General features: G+C 44.4%; 1 protein-coding gene and 1 pseudogene across 1 annotated transcript; both read left to right on the top strand.

Annotated features, from left to right (window-relative positions):
• Positions 1–712: 712 nt before the first annotated feature.
• On the top strand, positions 713–4,925 carry LOC124660752 (CBS domain-containing protein CBSX6-like). The gene is made up of 2 exons (XM_047198569.1): positions 713–1,307; positions 3,837–4,925. Exons 1-2 carry the CDS (start codon positions 991–993, stop codon positions 4,702–4,704), a joined length of 1,185 nt encoding a protein of 394 aa, XP_047054525.1. The 5' UTR covers positions 713–990; the 3' UTR covers positions 4,705–4,925.
• Positions 4,926–11,064: 6,139 nt separating this feature from the next.
• LOC124661482 overlaps positions 11,065–12,636 on the top strand; it is a 4,481-nt pseudogene continuing 2,909 nt past the window's right edge.

The following is a 12,636-nucleotide window of genomic DNA, read 5'->3' on the forward strand; positions in this document are numbered from 1 at the left end:
CGACAAAGATATTAAAGTAATAAACCAACATCAATGAGAGTACCAACCATAGTTCTCCAGAAAAGAGCAACCAAATTGTGTTGTCGATGCCGTTGGGGAGCCGATGGTACAGACCAACATTGTCGTAGATGTAGCATCCGAGAATATTGCAAGAATCGTCATCCTCGTGACAACTAACAACCATGAGAGGATATCCAACATCAAGTCGCTGAAGTAAGGTCTAAAGGATCATACCTATGTATACAAATTTAATCTTCCAAGATCACCATCCACTAATTTTGGACCATGAGATGATACTTGCCATTCTGATGTAGAAAATACTAGTAGGTGCTCCTTTGGTTCATAGGATAGAAAAAACATTGAATAGAAAAGACATAAGATTGAGATGTCATGCCTAATTAAATCCTATTGAAAGATGAAGTTTGTTTAATTTTAGAAAGAAAAAAATCATGAGGTATGAGATAATATTTTTTTTTCTACACGATTTGCACTACAAGCTACCTATAGATTTATTTTTCTATAAAAAAAATTCTAAGAATTAACAGCTTATGTAGAATTTTTTTTTCATAGGATCCAAATCCTACATAATTTCTACCCAAATAAATCCTTAGAAAAAAGGAGCCCTAATATTGCTTTCATTCCATTACCAGCCGGCCCCGAATCTCAAAGCTCGAAGCTGATTTTAACCCCAAGTCTCCGACCAGTCGCCGCCACATCCTTTCAACCCAGTCCACCGTCGTCGCCAAATCCCAAGCTCTCTCGCGCATCGCTGGTCTCCCCTGCCTCCCCCCATCGACCTGCTCCTGCTTTTAATGGGCTTTCCCTCCCTTCGCCATGGCCGGCGACCCCCGCACCCGCGCCGCCGGTGACCCCTCCACCACCTCCGCCGCAGTCCTCGCGCCCGGGGCCGCCCTCCGCCTCGGCCCCTCCGGGCTCTTCCTCCACCTGCTCCTCCTCCACTCGCTCTTATAACCCCGCGCCCTCTCGGCCATGGCCGCCATATTCTTCCACCACGTCGTCGGCGACCTCACCGTCGGGAAGCCCCAGATCGTCGAGCTCAGCGACGCCGACACGCTCCACGACGCCGCGCGCGCCATCGCCGCCAGCCCCGAGGGCGCCGTCCCCGTCTGGCGCGCGCGGGCCGCGCCCGAGGAGCCGCCCTCCGGAGCCAGGTTCGTCGGGATGATCTCCGCGGTCGACATCGCCGCCTTCGTCGCCACCGCCGGCGACCAGGCCATGCAAGCCACGGTCGGCGAGGTCGTGCAGCCCAACCCGGAGCTGCTCAGGGAGGTCGATCCCGGCACCAGGTGAGCTCTCCCTCTGCGCCCCGGTTCTTCTACTATCTCCTCGCTGCTCTCGATTGTCCCTCTGCGTCCGAAAGTCTGCCCAATCTCTGACCGTGTCCTTCTAGTGTCCAAATAATCTTGAGATTGGTGAGTTCACAGATGTTTTTGATTGATCTGCGAGCGTGGTGGGATCTTCCCCGTTTTAGTTGCTAAACAGCGTGCCACTCCTATTTTTTTCTTCCTTCCTAGGCATCCCTTTTTAACGGTTTCATGTCGTGGGTATCGGTAAATTCAGTTTGTGGACAGCGGTTGTTTGTTCGTGCTTAGCATGGATCTGTCCCTGTTTTTTGATACACAGTTAAACGCACAAGCCATTTTTTTAATCTGATCTGGTTGGTGATATTTGTCTTATTACGCATGTTTGGACCAGTGTCTGGTCCTGTAAGAGATCACATGGACTTGTGGTTAAATTATTCTATTTTGCTACTTTTGTCCAAAGCCAGATGCTAATTGCATACTGCCACCGAAGCTGAGATAGTATGTGTGCAGTTACTATATCAGAACAATCCCTTCTTACCAACCTCTTTCAGTCGAAAGAATAGCAGGTTCTGCATGATAATCGGTGGTCTGTCTGTCATGGTTGGTGGCATCTCATAGTGATAGTGGAACGGGTTGATGTTTGGGTAAACTTGAAAAGGTTAAATAAGTGTCTTTTAAACAGAGACTTGAAGAAGCTTGCTATTCACTTGATACTTGGTTTGTCTCAGCTTAGGATTGCTGCTTATGGGTAGGGAAGAAATGCCTTACTTGTTCCAGTCTCTGAATTTCAGTCCTGTTTGTTCATAAAAAGAGTAGGGTGGATCTTCCATATGGAAAAAATGTGGCAATCTAGAGTTCTAGACATTGTTTGCGGGAGCATGTGTAGGCAGCCCTAGGCACAAATCTGCTGCTCAAACTTAAGATACTCTCTCCCTGTACGCGCAGCATTTTCTCCTGTATTCAAAAAAATGCCACAGTTGGTCATGCTTTCTGTGGCACGTTACCATCTTTGTTGCCCCTTTAAGCATCATTTGCTCGCAACAACAAATAAGATTGCCATATAAGTATTTAACTCCTTGCAGTCTATTTTCTAAAAATAAAAATAAAAAACTCTAATCCATATAATCATTACCAATAGCATATATTTGCTACTCTAGATTTTGGCATATCAGCATTTGTGGTTATTTCTTGATTTTTCCCAATACGTGTACTATTTTGTGATCATTTTCCAATTAAGGATGCGTTTGCATTACCTTCTATAGTGACTTAAATGTTTCTGTATGGATGAATGTCTGTACTTCAACAAACTTGTAGAAGTCTTGATAATAGTCCTCTTTCGCCAAAGAAGGGATGTATATTTTCATCCCATTTCGGCAAATATCCTTGCATGAATGACTTATATTCCATTTCCAAGATTCGACATATTGATGTTTACATATTTTTGTATGGAAGACAATTGTGTACATTAGTTGCTAAATATAAGATATCTGGACCTTTTCTTGCCCAAATCCCTTTTTAACTACCGAAATGACTTGCACATATCTGATTATTCCGTCGCCAAACAAAATCATCTACGTAACTTGGATTCTGTGACACCAAAATCCCCAAACCAAACTGGTGATGGCTCAAACTTGTTACAAATAAATTTCTTACACTCGTTCAAATTTGCAGACTATCATCAGTTTGTCCCCCTCATATGTGTTATTTGAAAAATGGTTGAAGTATTGAAATGCACTATGTTCGTTGATTTAGAAATCTTGTTTTCTAACTTCTTTGTGGTTAACTGATACTATTTGGTTCATTTATTTTTGCTCTAGTATATTTTATTTGGGTGTTCAGTTATTTTCTCTGTTAGGGGAAACACATGTTCGTAGTTTTCTACGACTGTAACTGAATATATTTTAGTAATAGTAGCTCAACAGGAACACCAGCACCAAGCACTTGTTAACTTTTACCCACAATGCCCTGGTGCTGAGTTGCGCAGATCTTCAAGAAACACACAACAGCAGTTTCGTGTTGCAAATTGATGTAGTGATCAACATCAACTGTAGCCTCTGTTCCCTTTTCCTTTGAGAACTTACACAAGCCAGCTGTAGCCTCTGTTCCCTTTTCCTGTGGGAACATGATTTTATTTGAAAATGTAATGTCACAATCAGGAAGGTGACAATCCATGTGGAAGCTGTACAGGCTGCTAAGGGGTTTCATGAGTCAAGTCAATAGTTTAAATAAAATGAGCCATACATGACAAATGCATAGCGGTCCAATCATATCACCAAATGATTTGAAAGCACCAAGTAGTGAACCACCAACAGTCCATCACATTCTTAGAGTTGACATAATAGTTCAATAGGAGATAAAAGTCTGAGCTGGATGGTGATTGGCACTTAGTGTGTTCTTGTCATACTGCTCTGCTTCCTGTAATCCTTTTCCTTTCAAGGAAGTTCATCTCTTTCAGATGTGCGGTCTGAAATATGTATTTTGTTATTCAGTCTTTTTTTATTGTCTTGCAAGGTTGATCGATGCTCTGGAGCTGATGAGGAATGGAGTGAAGCGCTTCCTTGTTCGCAAGAATGGTTCCTGGAGAGGCCTAACCAAGCGGTTTTCAATGCTTTATAATGGGAAATGGCTAAAGAACTCGGAATCAGGATCCCCAAGCGCAGCTAGCAGCAGCAATATGCAGCTGTCCCCGTTTATCAGTTCCGCGAACAGGTTTTGCTGTCTGTCAAGGGAAGATATTCTTCGGTTCCTAATCGGATGCCTCGGTGCTCTTGCTCCCATCCCACTATCTCCAATCTGTTCCCTTGGAGCCATCAACCCACACTACTGTCACGTCGAAGCATCCGCACCGGCCATGGAAGCAATCCAGAAGATCCCTCGAGACCCATGCGGTGTTGCTGTAGTCGAGACGACGCCAGATGGAGTCCGCAAGATCATAGGAGACATCTCTGCCTACAAGCTGTGGAAGTGCGACTATGTCGCAGCTGCGTGGGCACTGGCGAACCTGTCGGCAGGGCAGTTTGTCATCGGCGCCGACGAAAACGGATCGACACCTATCTCTGCCTTCCTGGAGCCTTCCATCAGCTCGTTGGTGGTGGATGAGACCGAGTCTGTGCGCTCTCCCAAGCTGCTGAAGAAGTTCAGCAGCAGGAGCATCGGGTTCCTGAATAGCCACGCGAACCAGATGAGGAGCATGTACCGGGGGCGCAGCGCGCCGCTGACATGCAGGAGCACGAGCTCGCTTGCAGCGGTCATGGCACAGATGCTGTCCCACCGGGCGACACACGTTTGGGTGACTGACGCGGAGGCCGAGGAGGATGGCGTCCTCGTTGGCGTGGTGGGGTACACCGACATCTTCGGCGCTGTCACCAGGAGTGATTGACCATCGACCGCGCTGATTCCACAGCGACTCGTCTGGTGGGTGATGTGTAGCGGGCGTATTATAACCGTGAATATTTGGGTAGTTTGGTGGTTTTCAGAGTTGAGAAGTTTGGGTATGCGTGAGGCTGAACTGAACTGTGTGTATTGTTGGATGTGCATTCGTTGTTGATGGTTCTATAATAAGGCAGACTCAGGCCTGTGCCTGGGAGTCCATTGGTCAAACACATCTTGCATTCTCCTGCCTTACAGTACACCTGACTGACCTATCCATTTTCCTTGCTCTTGCAGTGCATGGACTTCAGAGCAACATTTGCAATTCAGCTGCATATCTTGTGCTCTCCAAAATATAGCCCGAACGTTGCCATGATTATTTGATCACCGGACAATTTTGTTTTGCCCACAATCTTCACCCTTGTGTAGGCAGAAAAATAAAGAGCGTCCTTTTTTGTGGGTGTGCTGAGAGAAGGCCTATGGTGATTTATTGAGATGATTAAAGAGTTACATCACCTGGAAGGATAATGTCCGCAGGATCACCATCACAAAGTAAATTTTTTTGCAAATTATAAGCAAACTTCGCTAAACTATGCGCCACTGAATTTGTATCCTTGGGGCAATGCTGAAAAGAGACCTCCTCCATTACACTAACTTCCTAAAAGCATTAAGCAAGAATCGCTGTATACGGACTCTAGATCTCGATGACTCTGGTGCAGGCTTGTATGGGTTCAAGCCAGTCTAATTTATTGCAGACCGATAAGCAACCCAATTCTTTCCAGAAATTCTAGTCCTTTCAGCATCGCCATTGCTAGGAAGAGAATGTTTCTTTTAGAACACATCAGAATGTAGTCAGTGTCTAGAGGTATTATAAAGGCCAGCGTGGGCTCTTACTGGCAGCTGGCTTCCTTGTGCTAGACCTTTTTGGTTCAGCCGACGTGCCTCATTGTTTTGGGCCGCTGTTATTGCGGGCTGCACATTTGTCTCCTCATTTACCTATTTGCGAATTCTCTAGGAAAAAAAGGCAACCTTTCTAAGGTTTGCTTTGGAAACCACAATTCTAGCCTGAGCTACACATATTGTTTAATTTTTTTGAAAACAGTATTTAATGAAGTGTTCCTATCAACTTATAAAAAGTCAACTCCAAAAACGTTTTATTTGTAGCTGTGCAAAAATGAGAAAATTTGACATATAAAAGTGTGAACAGTATAACATTTTAAAACCTAAAACCTGCCAAATTTTGACATTTCTACGCAGCCAAAAATACAAGATGTTTAAAGTTGGGTTTTTCCATGACGATAGAACATATCATCATCAACATGAGGGGTTATTTTTGAATTGAAGCTTTTGAATGCCGTTTCCTGAATTTTCAAAAAGAGATACATGTAGATCGGGTTATAAATATCCACAGTCTTGCTTCGCCCACTTCTCTATTTGACAGGTGTTGTTTTTTCCTTCTTCGCGAGCTCTTTAATCGCCAAGTGTCGTCTTCTCCTTTGGTACAGTCTGTGAGTACCTACATGTTTGCCAAGTGTTGTAACCAGAAAGAAAGTGGGATGGAGATTAAACAAAGATGCATGAGCGGGGTGGAAGTACTACAACCTTCCTTTTTTATAGATAAAATGATAATTCAAACTAAAATAAGTTTTGAAGACTTCTTTTGAATTGGAGTGGTTTTCATGGTTGCGTTCTTCGCAACGAGATATTTAAAACTAGATCACATGCTGATAGGTTTCGATGATTTTTGTGTTCATTCAAACTTTTTTACGTTTGAGCTAGGGGTTTTAGTGTAAGTGTACCCCGATTTTGATTTTTAGTGTACTTGACTCCATTTTACGGTCTATTTTGTACTCTCTTTTTTCATCGTACCAGTACTTTGTCTTTTATGTACTAGTACTCTATTTTTCTTTGTACTACTACTCCATTTTATGTGTACGGTACTTTATTTTCGTACTTTGTATTCTGTTTTTATGTGTACTCGTACTTCATTTTCTGTGGAGGTTTACTCCATTTTTCATTGTAAATTTAATTCGTTTTTCAGTTTCACTTACTTTGTTTTCCAGTTGTAATGTTTACTATGTTGTTATCTGTACAACATTTTTAGTGTATTTGTACTTCACTTTTACTTCAACTACTAAAAATGTTGTTTGTACTTTTACTCTGCACTTGAGAAAAATTAGAAAAAATTGGGCATGGCAATCACGATGCACCGCTAGGCGCATGGGATGTAGAATTTTCCAAAGGTCCTCCTCCAGCTAGGACTACCCACCTATCATTTCTTAGTTAGTTGTGTTGACGTGTATAAAGTAGATTGCCTAGCCCTTTCCATCAGTTCGAACTTTTGGTTCAAGTGGCTAGTGCATGAAGCTTAACAAGTTGTACTCCATCCGTTACTAAAAAAGTTTCTCAACTTTGTCAGAGATACCTGATGTCTGTAGACATGTTTTATCTATAGGTACATCTATATCTATAAAAAGTTGAGCAACTTTTTTTTTTGGAACGGAGGGAGTATTGCGAGTACAAAATGGATTTGGCCTAAAAAGCCAAAACACAAGTACATATTACCCATGGTAAATTATCCGGTACTTATTCGATCATAATCTCAAAAGACACCATTTTTTATTTTCTCCAAAAAGAGAGGACACGTTCCAAAAAATTTCAACAGAAATTCATCCCCAGTGAGTCCAGCACTTCTCTCTTCTTTCATCCTTCTCCATGTTTTGAGAGTCGATTCCTCGGTGTTGGCCTCTCTCCTCTTCCTTCCCAGCAACCTCACCGACTGGAGTAGGGATGGGGTAGGGCGGCTTTCCCCACGGAGGTAGCATGTTTTTGCCCAGGATTAAGGTTTGGTCCGACACTATATGTTGGGTATGGCGTCATACCGTTATAGTGCTTTCTATGCGTACTAGCGAGCATCTGTTGGGCGTATTTCTTTCCGCATGAGGGGGTGCGGGAATCCGGTGAGAGTCCCTTGAATGAGCATCCGAGACGCGCATGCGTACATCCCTTGTCCATTCAGGAGCACAGCGGTGGTCTTGTCAGGAACAGGAGCTCTATCGCCTGTGCGGCGAGAGGCCGGCCAGGCCGCCATGCGTCCGCGGGCAGACAGAGACACCCCAGAGACGTTGTTCGCACGGAGCACGTACACTTCGCACGGGGGCCGCCGCACCGTGTCCTGCATGCACGCCGTCACCCACGCTGAACACCTCTGATTCTGCTGACGCCGAATCGTCCTGTCCGCGTCCGCTCGCGCCTCGGTATCATCGACCACCAGCACTAGTACTACGTTGCTCCGCCCGCGCCTCGGCCACGTGAAAACGCCACGGTAAAATATACTAGCATATGCTTTCCACCTGTACGCACGCTCGCACGCGCCAATGCTCCGGCGGCCGCACACCTGTCGCCGCGAGCAAACCGGCCGTCGCGCGCACGGCCGGAGTAGCGTGTGGAATTTCCACCAGTGCCCCTGCAAGTTTCCACCTAGGCGCCGCCCCGCCGAGCGCCGAGGAAGCATCGGAAAAAACTCCGGAGGGCAACGCACGTTGCCTTCAAGAAAGCGATGGCGTCCCAAAGCACCGGACCGATATTCTCACCCACGAAAAAGATTCTTCTGCCCTGCCCTGCCCACGGTTTTTGTTTAAACCGGCCCTGGTCTACCACTTGCAGCATATATATTCACCGCACGTTCACTCAGTTGTAGTTTTTTTTTTCTTCTTGGGCAAACATTGTTTTAAAATTCTTTTAGGGTGCACCTTTGCAACCTACTGCCTCCGTTTGTTAGAAAATGTCCTACTTTTGCAGTCAAAAGTTAACGTGCCGCAAGATTGACCAATCTTACCACCATAAATACAAATATCTGTAAGATTTAAGAAATATATTACGAGAATGGGCCGGTGTGAAATAGTTCCCAGTCGACTAAGAACTAAACTGATTCTCATGCCATCGAATCTCAATTGCAACCCGCAACGGCTAGCATGAATCACGAGGCAATCCAACAACCCGGATATTTTTCCGTAGCTGCAGCTCCATCGGCAACAAACAAACAAAAAATCTCCCTTGCAACTAATACTAGCACGAATCATGATACATTCTATGGTTGAAAATTAACTGACAACCAAGCTAATTATAGTTCAGACCGAGAGTGTCGTATGTATATAGACTTCATGATGAATTCGATAACATTGATTAGACATTCTAGGGTTCATATTTTGTCTACACGAATAGTCAAATTTACTAATTACTATCCTTTCATTTCCGATTATATTTATACATCTTATTTCGAGGAAGAAGGGAGTAGACCAAGAGAGAGTACAAATTTTATTATTGGATCTGCTCGGATTGTGTCTAGGTAATGACTCGTCCGTTTGGATTGAATAAGTGCTACTGTAGCAGCACAACTCGGAATTTTTTCCAGCGCCTGTAGATGCTCGTGAAGGGATGGAAAAAAAGAGGATAGTAATGATAAAAATCACATGATGATTGTAGGGAGATGTGAAGAAGAATATGATAGTATACCAGTAGCACTACACTGATCGAGGGAAATGTGGCACGGTTGAAAAAACTGACATACTATATTTTTTTGAAACGAAAAAAGTGACATACTATAGAGCAAGTTTTTGTTAGAGATACCATATAGACTAAAAGAAGCGGCGGATGGTGAAGTGCTTTGTTTCCGGAGGTGCTACATAAGGAGATGAAAGTATTTTCTCCGACAAACAGAGGCGATGGAAGATGTAGTAAGTATTTTTTTTGAAGACACTGTAGAAAAAGGCAGGAGTATTTTCCTATGTAAAATGGGTGACGAGTGGTACAGTAAATACATTTTTCTGGTGGTACCGTAGAAAAATACAATAAATGTTTCCTGGAAAAAAAGACAAATATTGGATTACTTATTTTCGTAAGTTAATGTAGAAGAAATAAGTAATGTGGTTTCCAATTTTTTTTGTATTTGTAGAGTATGCATTAATAATTTTTATAGATAAAAGAGTTGATGAACGATAAAACATTTATTTTTAAAAAAAGAGGTGCAGAAGGACCAACGTCAGAGAATTATCGTTCGTGCACCAAAACACCGTTGAAGAAACACTTTGGAGAAACTACTTCTACGAGATTACTAGTGATGAATAATTACAATTCGATAAGTAACGCCTCTGGGAAATTTACAGTTAGATAGCTAATATCGTAAACTACTGTTGAACTTGAAGATTGTAGCAATAAATTACTTTTAAAAAATAGATACTTAATGATCCTAAAATTTTTCCGCTAAATAGGTAACATCACAAAATTTACTTCCAAAAGATTTTCACCAAAAATTACTGTAAACTTTTTTTTGCCAAAATTGAGAACTTACTGCTAGATATTATCAAAAGAATCATTATTTTTTTTATTAGGAAACATTATTGTAAAAGAATAATAAAAGTAAAAAACAGGCCCAAGACACTATTCATCCACACATGAACAATGCCTTGGAGGCCGGTGGTGCGAGCAAAGCCACGTGACTTTCATATATAATTTCTTTCTGTCAATAAATAGATGTCCGAGATATGTTTAAATCTAGATGTATCTAGACACTAAATAGCATCTAGATACATCCAAATTTAAATAAATCTTAGATATCTATTTTTTTATAGAAAGAGAGATAGTACTATTATGTTAGTACTACCTCTGTCTATAAATAGACGTCAGAAATTTATCTAAATCTAGATATATCTAGACGCTATTTAGTGTCTAGATGCATCCAAATGTAGATCAACATCAGACATCTATTTATAGACGGAGGGAGTATTATATATTTGCTTTAAATGAGAGAACAAGAGAGTTTTAGCATAATCTTATCTTAGAGAAATAAATAAATATATTGAACAAACTAAACAAGAAAAAATATAACCATCTCTAGAAAAGAAAAACAAACTATGATAACACTAAACAAAGTAAATTGTCTTCACGGGAAAAAGCAGAGAAGACTTGTCTTTCACTTTACGCCAAGGAGATCTAGACTCTTCCCCGTGCCAAGAAAAGTGAAGCCAGAACAATTTTGCATAGCTAGCTGCGCAGTGCCGACCTAGCGTGGGATCCAGTGAGACAGTGTAAAGAAGAAGAAAAGAAAAAGATGGTACTCCTACAGTAGTAGCCATATTAATCAGTTGGACGAGGCCAAATCAGTAAAATCGAGAAGATAGATAAATAGCGGAGCGGAGCGGCGTCCAGAAGCGAAGCCAGTTGTGCTGCACCCGTGGCCATCCCAAGCCACACCAAAAACCAAAAACCTGAGGTGGAGATCGCGCCCGCCCGCCCGCCCCCATCTCTCTCCTCCTCGCCACCACCCACATCCCAATCTCCCAGCCCACTCCTCGTCTTCGGCTTCGGCGGCGGCGGCGGCGCGGGGATGGCCTCCAGGATGGCGCTCTGCCCCCACGACGTCGCGCTCTGCCTCTCCTCCCCGTTCGCCGCCGGCAGCGGGCGCCGCCGCCGCAGCAGCAGCGTCAGGGTCCTCGCCGTCGCGTCGTCCGCTAAGTAAGCCGCCGACGCCGCCTCTCTCCCTCTCCTCATAAACTCGGGTTTCACTATCCTTGTCCGTGAGATTGGTTTCCGCGGACTGGAATTGGATGGATCGGCCATGCTCCGCTCGCCTCGCCCTCGCCCTCGCGGGATTGGAACGCGTTCGTTAACCCCCCGTGATGCGTTGAGACTTCGTGGTGCTCCTCTTCCCCCTCCCTGCGTTGGGAATGTCGGATCAGGAATTCAGTAATCCTCTGATTATTTCTGTTTTTTCCTTCTTCTCTTCCCCGTTCTGTCCCGATGCCTGCGTCAGGCCAGGATTTGTCAGATTCGTCCCTGTTTGCCGCCGCCCCAGTGTCGCCGCCACCGTCTGGGGCATCACATGGCCTCTCTCTTCCTCGTCGGGCCTCAGATCAGCCGCAAACACCGGTACGAAATCGCCATTTAATTCTGCATGCCCCAGCCCCCAGGTCGGTTTCCCTGTGCGATTGACACCGACCCTGCCTGCCTTCCCTTCCCTTCGTCTAGTCAGTCTAGGCCCAAACTGCCGAGTAGTGCCAGTCCGTTCCACATTTACTTCCTCCCTCCCCCCACATTAACTCTGCCGGGACCTCCCTCCCCGCGAGCGTATACCTCTTTAATTTCTTTCGGTTTGCGTCTCCGGACCTAGTACCACCACCACCACCATGCATCGATCCATCAGTTATACTAGTTCGCTGTGCTGTCTGTCCTGGGCTGCGGGAGATCGGTGGTTCAGGTCGATTTCATTCCCAACTACCTGCAATCATCGCCGCCCCTCCCTCCCTAGCACACTTCGTTTGCATCGGAGACAGAGGTGGACTGTCGTTTTCGGCCTGATTCCGTAGCCTCTCTGGTGGTCCACGCCATGCCGTCAGCAGTGTCAGTATGGTGCGATTTAATTCGAGTTGCTCGGTACCGTTGGTTGTCTTAGGTTGTTGTTACTGCTGCTGCTGCTGAAGGTTAACGAGGGCTATCTGGTGTTCATCTGCCCGCTTGACGGGTCCCTGAAGCTATTAAATACAGTGTGACATAGGAGTGTAGTCTGGCTGTGCCATGTCCTTGTATATTGATTCTACCACGTATGCCCATATATGGTTACATGCTGGCGGCTAGCCTATGTTTACTAAAGGGGTATAACTAATTCTCAGTCAACTGATGCCATTATATATTAGTTGCAACTCACGGTTAGCATGAATCACGGAGCAAATCCAAGGGTTCGAGGCATTTTTACTAGTTGCAACCTTGCAACTCAAATAATCTCCCCCCAAGAAAAACGATGGTGTCAGCCTGTTGTGCAGCGGGGTCAGTCCATCTATATGAACAGTAATTAGCACTTGTTTGTGAAGGATTCACCAGTGGCTATGTGCCAGCTCCGTCCCTGCATAAGTGCATGAATCACGACGCAATCCAACAGTGTAGGACT

Source organism: Lolium rigidum, chromosome 6 (genome assembly GCF_022539505.1).
Source record: "Lolium rigidum isolate FL_2022 chromosome 6, APGP_CSIRO_Lrig_0.1, whole genome shotgun sequence".
Taxonomy (NCBI): domain Eukaryota; kingdom Viridiplantae; phylum Streptophyta; class Magnoliopsida; order Poales; family Poaceae; genus Lolium; species Lolium rigidum.